The following is an 11,350-nucleotide window of genomic DNA, read 5'->3' on the forward strand; positions in this document are numbered from 1 at the left end:
ACCTTTGTGTGGTTGCTATGGCAACGAAACCTATGCGTTTGAATTGGCAGTCCACTAATATCCCTATATACCTATTTTCCTCAAAATCGAACAATATCTAAATTTCGACCGATCATAAGCCTCCGTGTGGTTGCTATGGTAACGAAACTTATATGCGGTTTAATTCGCAGTCCCCTAATACCCCTATATACCATTTTTCATAAAAAAATATTGCACGGAGACGAAGTGTGACAGACAGACAGACAGACCAAAATGAATATCCCCTGTTTCGGTGAAAGCGGGGGATAAAAATGTCAAAGTATCAAACTGTAATCTCGTGGTTATAATGTAAATCAAGTTTGAATGATTTCCAGTAGAAAAAGAACAAAATATACCCAAATGTTGGATTTTCCTACATAAACTATAGTAAATTTTACCCATTCCCCAGGGACAAACGTGAAGCTTGAGGGTCATGAAATTCACAATTTTGATAAAGTACCTCAAGACCCTTTCACCTATGAAGAGTATTGGTTTCCAGCATATCTGGGTCTGATGAAAAATATTTTGAAAATTTAAGCCAATTTGACCCCTTTTAGCTCTGTCTCTCAGAGCCCCTGGGGGTGGGAACCATATAATTCACAATTTTGTTGCATATTTGACCAAGGATGGTTCCTGCAAAATTTTATTAAAATCGGGTCAGCAGTTTCTGAGAAGTCGGACAAAAGGCGACTAGAATAGGTCGCTTGAGACTTTGTCACAGGTGACCTAGAAACTACAAACTTGAATGATTTTGACCAAAACATCAGTGTAATGCAGGTCAAACACCAGTAAACTACAGTTAACACTTCTCCCCAAAGGCAGATCTGTTATCCTCAATAATGAAGAGTATTTGATTCCAACACCTGAACCCAAAGAAAAACTGTTGTTAAATGTAAGAATTTTTTACACCTACAAGGTATATAATTATATATAAGCCATGCCCTAATTAGCCCCTGGAGGAGCACCAGGGTAAAATAGCATCAAACTATCATCTCATAGAGTTTAATTCCAATCAACTCCTCCCCAGGGGGGAAGGTATAGTGCAAACTCAGCCCATTGGGTATTAAATTTCACAATATTGATAAAGCACCTTTTAAGATCCTTTCCTCTAAGAAGAGTATTTCTTTCTAGCATATCCGAGTCGCATAAGAAGACTGTAGAAATTTCAGCCTATATAATTCATTTTATCCCTGTTGACCCTGCTCCTCACCCCACAATTTTGGTAAAGCACCTTAAGTTAAGACCCTTCCATCTATGAAGAGTATATACGTATTTGATTCTACCATATCTGAATCTTGAGAAGAAGATTTTTGAAATTTTAGTCAATTTGATCCTATTTTGCCCCACCCCTCAGGCCCCTGGGGGCTGGCGACCATATAATTCACTATTTTGGTTGACCTTTGGCCATGGAAGGGTTCTGCAAAATATCATAGAAATTGGTTCAGGGGTTTTGGAGAAGAAGTTGAAAATGTAAATTGTTTACGGACGCACGACAGACAAAAGGCGATCGCAATAGGTAGTCTGAGAAATCTCAGGTGACCTAAAAATCAAGTCTATCAGCCTACAAACCAGGACCCCGCATTTCATTACTAAATAAAAGGCCAGAAAATCTCAAGGATGTCCCCGTGGATAACACTAAGAAACTATTTTACTCAAAAATTGAATTGGATGAGAAAACTCCCCTCCGCAGTATTTTGTACCCAACGAATCAACTAAACGAGGCAAAGAAAACGTTCGCAGAGGACAGACACCAGACGACAGATGACAGACGGAAGCGGATTGCAATAGCTCATTTGAGCTTAAAGCCAGGGGAACCAATATGACAGGACGGACGGACAACGCAACATGGACAGAGGGATATTTGAACAGATCACCATCAAAAAAACAAAAACAAAATATGCTGATAATTTTAATGATGAAAGCTTTACAGAGATTTGTAATACCTGCTCTGTTTAACATGGTAGTAAAGTGAATGACTAGAAATAAATATGATTTATTCTCCATCAACGATTGTCCCGTTGTTGATTATGGCATTATTTATTTCATTTTTGTTACATTTGCAGAGGAGGCTCCACACAGACAAAATTAACATGTTCCTTGTGACCTTAGATCTTGTGTGAGAAAGGAAATCAAAATATCTAAGGTTTAATTTGATTCTTTAACACAAAATGTAGGTATCTTGACTTATTTAACACCAATACCAGCATTCAAATTGGGTTTGATAAAGAAATTTCTTTATTTCCCATGTAGATAATATTTCAAAGAACATGACCCTCACTACAATTCTCCGTTCTCTAACAATCATCTATCACATTGTTTTCCATGGTGAAGAGCCTCCTTATCCTGCTTTACATATTTATGGCACAACATTGACTTACAAGAATTAAAAAATGGTTTCATAAAGATACATTTCTGCTTAATAAATTGTATATAATTGGTCAAAGTTGAAACTGAATGTAAATATAGAGAGAATTTACCACAGCTCAATGTATACATTAACAAGGGGCCCATGGGCCTTAACGGTCACCTGAGTCCTACAGTATTTATTTTTGTTGTTGAAATATGTACTAATTTGAGTAAAAAATAGTTATGTATAATGTTAACTTAACTTTGTCAGGACCATGAGCTGATCATTCCTACAAAGTTTCAGTTGAATCGGCCAAGTAGAACTTTACTTTAAGTTTGAAATAGTTTTTCAAAATGGCGTCCGTGGCGGCCATATTGGATTTCTGATTGATCTGAAAAATAACAACACTTTGTCAGGACCATGAGCTGATCATTCCTACCAACTTTCAGTTCAATCGGCCTAGCAGAACTTGACTTTAAGTTTGAAATAGTTTTTAAAAATGGCGGCCGTGGCGGCCATATTGGATTTCTGATTGACCTGAAAAATAACAACACTTTGTCAGGACCATGAGCTGATCATTCCTACCAACTTTCAGTTCAATCGGCGAAGCAGAACTTGACTTTAAGTTTGAACTAGTTTTTCAAAATGGCGGCCGTGGTGGCCATATTGGATTTCTAAACGACCTGAAAAATAACAACACTTTGTCAGGACTATGAGTCGATCATTCCTACCAATTTTCAGTTCAATCGGTCTAGCAGAACTTGACTTTAAGTTTGAAATGTAAAATGTTAACGGACGACGGACGACGGACGACGACGGACGAAAACAGATAGCAATAGGTCACTAAAAATCAGAGAAAAGGAGCAGATGTAGAAAAGGTTCACTCAATCAGCAGCCAAGATTTCGATATCTGATTCATGCATCATCACAGAAAAATAAAAAAACACAGCAGGGACCGTAAGGAACCTGTGTGCCAATGTTGGTGCCAATGGACACAGCCGCTCTTGGAAAGTCAAAAATATATCAGCAAATCAAATGGGAACAGAAAGTAACAACAGTTGGTCAGAACTGCTGCATATAAGGAACAGAAAGTAACAACAGTTGGTCAGAACTGCTGCATATAGGGAACCGAAAGTAACAACAGTTGGTCAGAACTGCTGCCTCTAGGGAACAGAAAGTAACAACAGTTGGGCAGAACTGCTGCATATAGGGAACAGAAAGTAACAACAATTGGTCAGAACTGCTGCATATAGGGAACAGAAAGTAACAACAATTGGTCAGAACTGCTGCATATAGGGAACCGAAAGTAACAACAGTTGGTCAGAACTGCTGCATATAGGGAACAGAAAGTAACAAATCAGTAGTCAGTCACTGCAGCCATTCTAGATAACAAATATAAAATGTCTCGCCCCCCATCACAGGATAGCCATCTAGGATTTTCAGATTGACATTTAAAAGACAAAACATGGACAGGACATGATAAAGAATAGCTTAACCAAGTAAATCCCTTCAATGGTTCTTCAGAAGGAACAAACAATTCTCTGCTTAACGTACGACGACAGACAAACAAGGATAGCAAAGCCTAAATGATAAATGTAATCATTCCAATCGGTAAACCAACGTCATCCATATCATAATTTCACACATTGTTAATCTAATATATATAAGTTTGAATTCAAAGTATTTTATACAAAGGCATGTATCACTCTCCTGTATTTTCAATCAGTCATGGCAAAATGTATTTATTTATAGTAACATTACAATTTTATCCCATTTTGGGTCTGCCTCTCAGTACCTAGGACAACCCCTTTCTTATAAAACATTCCATTTGCCTGTCCAAAGGATACTTCACAGCAAATTTAGTAAAAATATAATCAACTGGTCAAAAGGAGTAAGCTTTTAAGATTTAACACCCTATTGTCTCCTTTTGGGCATTGTTCATCAACCACCTAGAGAGTTCAGTTATAATCGTCCTTTAGATGAAAATGTATTTCTATGACCCAAGGACCAAGTGGTTTTTTTTTAAAAGCAGATTTGGATTAGATTTATATGTACAGGTATATGGTTATACTGCCTGGATTATGATTCTAGACCTAACTACACAGAAGTTGGGGCAAGAATATTTTGCTTATCCTGATAACATGAGTTCATTCTTTTTTTCCTGTCTAGCAGTGATATTTATATGGCTACAGGGTGGGAATCCCAACTGTTTCCATATTAAGACCCACAAACTAAGTCACCAGGAACCAAGGTGGACCCAGAAGCTAATCCGGTTAGTTTGATTGTGTTTATCCCTTCATGGCTAATAATTGTACAGATGGAATTTCAACATTTCCATGTTATAATGCAGGGATTTCAAAGTCACCAGTGGTGAGGCTGATCAAGGGACTAATCAGGATAGCATGATTGTGTTTATTTCTTCATGCCAAGAATTTGTATATGGTTATAGGGTTGGAATCTGTTTCCTTGTAATGGCTTAGGAGCTAGTACAAAGAGGCAGGAGCAGATCTAGACCTTGTGCCAAATTTTGGTGGTGGGAAGTTGTTGTAAGTATCTAATGACCAAATGTCATGACCCTCCGACTAATGGAATTTGAGAAGCAGTCTTAAAGTTCTTTTGTCATGAGAATATCTACAGGACAAAAAAAATCATCTTAATTTTCTTCTAAGATACAAAGCACCTCCAACTATGAATACAAGTCCAACAGTCCATTTGAATGCCTTATTAGGTCGCCTGCTCATCGAGGCTGGACGATTTTGTGTGCTGGGGCCGTACACAGTGTCCAGAAGTTCCGCGGCTGACACAATCTGTGGACGAAGGTGGTACAGGACCTCGTTAGCTGCCCGAAGACCTGCCTGTACAGCACCATTCATAAATCCACACCACACTGTGGCTGATTCTGTCCCAGCAAAGTGAAGTCTGCCAGAATAAGATGTAAATCTTCGTCAACAAAACAAACAGAACATAACAGTTGCTATAGAAAGTCAGTCTACAGATATAAACCATTGAGAAATGTGAATCATTTTGAAAATAATAGCTTACCGCCTGAATCTTTTACCATCACCTGTTTGTTTAAACTGAAGTAAAATGCTTACATAATAATGACAGTGTATGTCCTCACAGGTTACCATCAAAGGTTTTCAGTTTGAAAACAAAATTACAATTTATCAACTGTTAAATTGAGAATCCATTATATAAATTTCATAATTATTTTTTTAACTTTGGGCATTTCTGAAGCTTTACAAAGAATACCGGTAGCTATGTTTCAGTATACCTGGTTATTTTTAGTATCATAACACTTGTGGGTACTATAATTATAAGAGTTTATACAACAATGAATGTTTCCAATCAAATATCACAAACAACGTCAAAGCAGCTTCATCAAGTTATCCACATGATTTTTTTTTTATATCAATTTGATTTTCTTTCTTTTGGAAACAAGTGCTAAAATAAAATTGTGTGGATGATTTGTACTTTACAAAAACTGTCTTCTGTTGTGTTTAATTTTTTAAACTGAAAACAAGTACATAATGAATTTAGAAAATACAAGTTTACTACCAACACCTAATTTTCAGTTTCAGATAATATATGTTCAAATATTTAGAGTTATTTTTAGGTTTATTTAGATCTTCAGTGCTTACTTCATGTACGGATGTCGGAGCCCTTTGACAAGATAAGCCATGGTTCCAGGTGCGGCTGAGCTGGTGGGTGCCCCTTCACTGTAGGGTTCCTGTCCCCAGTCCTTCTCTATATAGTCCACATATGACCACACTTTGTGGCCAAAAAATTCAGACAGGGATTTCAATACAGCAGACTTTCTCTCCAAGGCCTGGAAAATGGAAATATTGCCAATCAAAGATTTGAACTTGTTACAAGTGATATTTGAACTAGTTGATAGTAATATCCAAACTTCAATTAATACTAACTCTTGCACTTTTTATAATAGTAATATTTGAACTAAGTAATGTTGAGAATTGAATTTGCTCATCAGAACAAGTGAATTTAACTAACAAAATTTCTTGTCATCTGGAAGGTATTTAGCAATCAGATAGATGTAATAAATAGCCCAGAAGCCTATATCTATAATGGTTTTGTCTGATTCATCCATCAGTATACTGGTTTTGAATAATATAATTAAAACAAGAGCACAGTATATGGCAGAGCATAACATGCGAGCGATAAAGTGGTGGCATTCACGCCCCTGGGGGACTGTATTAATGTTTATCACACTGATCCACTTTGGTACAGTGACATTAAAAAACTTCATGAAATCAGGTTGCCTTAGGTACCTGTTGGTTGCGCCACTGGATGGCTGCCTTGCCCCCTATGAAGGCGAGGAGAGCTGGACTCCCCCTGTAGGAGGTATTATCATACACAACACACAGGGGGCCTCGTTCACACCCCGACACATGTGTTGGGCCACCATCAGTCACTACCTCCCCAGACTGACCAGCTGATCTCCAGAATACCTGTCACAGATAATAACTCATACCAAACACCTGTATAAATTCACAAATTTTATTTGCGATGTTTTTTCATTGAACTGAAAAAACAGTTATTTCAAAAACATTTTTAAAATACCAAACAACATTATACAATCAATGACAATTGATCACTTGAAATTGAAATCTTTTTGAACACTCGGAACATGATTATTACATGACTTTGTGTAGATTGGTCATGTGACTGTCCAATAAAAATATAAATAATTTTTCACCGTTACATATCCATTTATCTGCAATATAAGGTTTGTTTCAGGGTGGTAAATCTTTTCTAGCTGTAATTTGTCTTGAAAATAATTACCTTCTTTAGAATAATTATGGGTGTTTTGTTGTCTCCAGTACCCATGCTAAGGGGAGACTACTCTGTCAAACTAAGTCACTAAAAAGGACAATCATACTATTTCAACCTGATTCTTTTCTTATAGTCCCACAAACTTCATTTTCGATAAGCTTTTTTTGTCACAGTGACTTGTGTTCAACAGCCTGCACAATAATTTAATGAGTAGGAAAATAATTACATAAAAAAGTGACTGCATGGTAAGTTGCCTTTCTATCCACTTAGTGTGACAGAGTAATCTGCCCTTAGCATGGATACGGAAAACACCCACATACTAAATGTGATGAAAATTTAAAAAGAAACAATGAAACTACCGAATAAAATTACAAACCAAATGAATGCTAATTGCTTTGTGGAACTGAAATAAACATTAAATTAAACACCATATCTAATATATGTAAAAATCTGAAGTGTTCATGGTTGGCTGTGGCAAGTGAGTGAAGTTTTTCCTGAAATATGCATAATCGACTTTTTTCTAAATGATAAGGAATAATTATGATTTTATAATAAATGTAATATTTAGAAAATAATTGAAGAAACTATTTCAAAAAGTTATGAAATTCAATAACTCTACTGAAGTGTCTTACCTCTCGGTACGTTATGATAACTTTGATAACTTACCTCTCGGTATGTTATGATAACTTTGATTACTTACCTCTCGGTACGTTATGATAACTTTGATTACTTACCTCTCAGTATGTTATGATAACTTTGATTACTTACCACTCAGTACGTTATGATAACTTTGATTACTTACCTCTCAGTACGTTATGATAACTTTGATTACTTACCTCTCGGTATGTTATGATAACTTTGATAACTTAACTCTTGGTACGTTATGATAACTTTGATTACTTACCTCTCAGTACGTTATGATAACTTTGATAACTTAACTCTTGGTACGTTATGATAACTTTGATAACTTAACTCTTGGTACGTTATGATAACTTTGATTCCTTACCTCTCAGTACGCTATGATAACTTTGATTACTTACCCCTCAGTACGTTATGATAACTTTGATAACTTAACTCTTGGTACGTTATGATAACTTTGATTAGTTACCTCTCGGTACGTTATGATAACTTTTCTTGGTATGTTATGATAACTTTGATTTCTTACCTCTCGGTACGTTATGTTAACTTTGATTACTTACCTCTTGGTATGTTATGATAACTTTGATTACTTCCCTCTCAGTACGTTATGATAACTTTGCTTATTTACCTCTCGGTATGTTATGATAACTTTGATTACTTTCCTCTCAGTACGTTATGATAACTTTGCTTATTTACCTCTCGGTATGTTATGATAACTTTTATTACTTATCTCTCAGTACGTTGTGATAACTTTGATTACTTACCTCTCGGTAAGTTATGATAACTTTGATTACTTAGCTCTTGGTATGTTATGATAACTTTGATTACTTACCACTTGGTACGTTATGATAACTTTGATTAGTTACCTCTCGGTACGTTATGATAACTTTTCTTGGTATGTTATGATAACTTTGACTACTTACCTCTTGGTATGTTATGATAACATTGATTACTTTCCTCTTGGTACATTATTATAACTTTGATTACTTACCTCTCATTACGTTATGATAACTTTGATGACTTACCTCTCAGTACGTTATGATAAATTTGATTACTTAACTCTTGGTATGTTATGATAACTTTGACTACTTACCTCTTGGTATGTTATGATAACTTTGATTTCTTACCTCTCGGTACGTTATGTTAACTTTGATTACTTACCTCTTGGTACGTTATGATAACTTTGATAACTTAACTCTGGGTACGTTATGATAACTTTGATTCCTTACCTCTCAGTACGCTATGATAACTTTGATTACTTACCGCTCAGTACGTTATGATAACTTTGCTTATTTACCTCTCGGTATGTTATGATAACTTTTATTACTTATCTCTCAGTACGTTGTGATAACTTTGATTACTTACCTCTTGGTATGTTATGATAACTTTGATTTCTTACCTCTCGGTACGTTATGTTAACTTTGATTACTTACCTCTTGGTACGTTATTATAACTTCGATTACTTACCTCTCAGTATGTTATGATAACTTTGATTACTTTCCTCTCAGTACGTTATGATAACTTTGCTTATTTACCTCTCGGTATGTTATGATAACTTTTATTACTTATCTCTCAGTACGTTGTGATAACTTTGATTACTTACCTCTCGGTACATTATGATAACTTTGATTACTTACCACTCAGTACGTTATGATAACTTTGATTACTTCCCTCTCAGTACGTTATGATAACTTTGATAACTTAACTCTGGGTACGTTATGATAACTTTGATTATTTACCTCTCGGTATGTTATGATAACTTTGATAACTTAACTCTGGGTACGTTATGATAACTTTGATTCCTTACCTCTCAGTACGCTATGATAACTTTGATTACTTACCTCTAAGTACGTTATGATAACTTTGATTACTTACCTCTTGGTATGTTATGATAACATTGATTACTTACCTCTTGGTACATTATTATAACTTTGATTACTTACCTCTCAGTATGTTATGATAACTTTGATTACTTACCTCTCAGTACGTTATGATAACATTGATTACTTACCTCTTGGTATGTTATGATAACTTTGATTACTTACCACTTGGTACGTTATGATAACTTTGATTACTTACCTCTTGGTATGTTATGATAACTTTGATTACTTACCTCTCGGTATGTTATGATAACTTTGATTATGTCACCCATTGGCATTCTTTTCATCATCTGCTGCTTTTCCGTCGGCAGTGGAGGACTGAATATTATTTTTCCTACAAACGTTAGAAAAGAAATATCCATATTTCACATCGCCCTCAATACTTGACCACATCCTCCTCTAAGATACCAACATGTAATGTTGAAGAAGATTAGCACTTCCCCAGTACATTGCCTTACTTTGGTTGCACTGAAATAACTACCTAAACAGTCACCTGAGTTGTAATATAGGTACTTTTCATTTTTGAGATATGAAGTGGAAATAATAATTTAAACAAACATTACTCATCATGTTAACAAAAGCAAAGTACTAAAAACTATTTAAATGAATTTGGTATGGAATGAGAAGAAAGAAAAAAAAATGCCATTTAGCCAATTACACCCCTTTTATATCCCTTTGAGTTAAGTCAGTGAGTAATGACTTCCACTCTTACACATTATTTTCACTGTGATGGTGTTAAATTAGTGAGTGCCGATTTTGTGACCTTGTAACAAACCTGTAAGTTGTGGTGGTGTTGCTATGACAACCCGCTTTGCAGTAACACACACTCCATTTTTACACGTGACATGAACACTATTGTCATCCTGAAATAGACAATACATATAATGGATCTCAAATAACTAACCATTTCTTTTTTGATTTATGAAACTATAAAATGAATGTAAGACATAAATGCTTTAAAAGTTGTTTAGTTTTAGTGAAGCCCTCTTGAGCTAACACATTAGTCATTTGATAAACTATTTAAATATTGTATGCCAGTAATTTTAAAGAGGTAACTAAATATGCAGCTGAAATTTTCAACATTGAGCAGCAAACACTGACTGAGGACATCCATATGGATATACATTGTGTTATTAAGAGGAGCATGTTATATGTTATTATGTATCCTATACACAGGGAGGTAACATCACAAAGATAAACAGATAACTATCGCAAGGTCACAAACTGTAACAGGTCAATAGACTACAGTAGAACATAATCTTTATAGACTACTGAGGTACATAATCTTTATAGACTACTGAAGTACATAATCTTTATAGACTACTGAGGTACATAATCTTTATAGACTACAGAAGTACATAATCTTTATAGACTACAGAAGTACATAATCTTTATAGACTACTGAAGTACATAATCTATATAGACTACTAAAGTACAAAATCTTTATAGACAACTGAGGTACATAATCTTTATAGACTACTGAGGTACATAATCTGTATAGGCTATTGAAGTACATAATCTATATATACTACTGAGGTACATACTCTTTATAGACTACTGAGGTACATAATCTATATAGACTACTGAAGTACATAATCTATATAGACTACTGAGGTACATACTCTTTATAGACTACTGAGGTACATAATCTATATAGACTACTGAAGTACAT

At 35.2% G+C, this 11,350-nt stretch overlaps 1 protein-coding gene across 1 annotated transcript in view; it reads right to left on the reverse strand.

Annotated features, from left to right (window-relative positions):
* Positions 1–3,136: 3,136 nt before the first annotated feature.
* LOC110453888 (probable flavin-containing monoamine oxidase A) overlaps positions 3,137–11,350 on the reverse strand; it is a 41,331-nt gene continuing 33,117 nt past the window's right edge. Inside the window, exons 6-10 of the mRNA XM_021503093.1 lie at positions 10,454–10,541; positions 9,912–10,012; positions 6,655–6,834; positions 6,007–6,194; positions 3,137–5,284 (exon numbers count right to left, since the gene is read on the reverse strand). Coding sequence (XP_021358768.1) covers positions 5,014–5,284; positions 6,007–6,194; positions 6,655–6,834; positions 9,912–10,012; positions 10,454–10,541 — 828 coding nt within the window. The 3' untranslated portion in view covers positions 3,137–5,013. The remainder of the gene's footprint in view (positions 5,285–6,006; positions 6,195–6,654; positions 6,835–9,911; positions 10,013–10,453; positions 10,542–11,350) is intronic.

Source organism: Mizuhopecten yessoensis, unplaced genomic scaffold (genome assembly GCF_002113885.1).
Source record: "Mizuhopecten yessoensis strain PY_sf001 unplaced genomic scaffold, ASM211388v2 scaffold7539, whole genome shotgun sequence".
Lineage (NCBI taxonomy): Eukaryota > Metazoa > Mollusca > Bivalvia > Pectinida > Pectinidae > Mizuhopecten > Mizuhopecten yessoensis.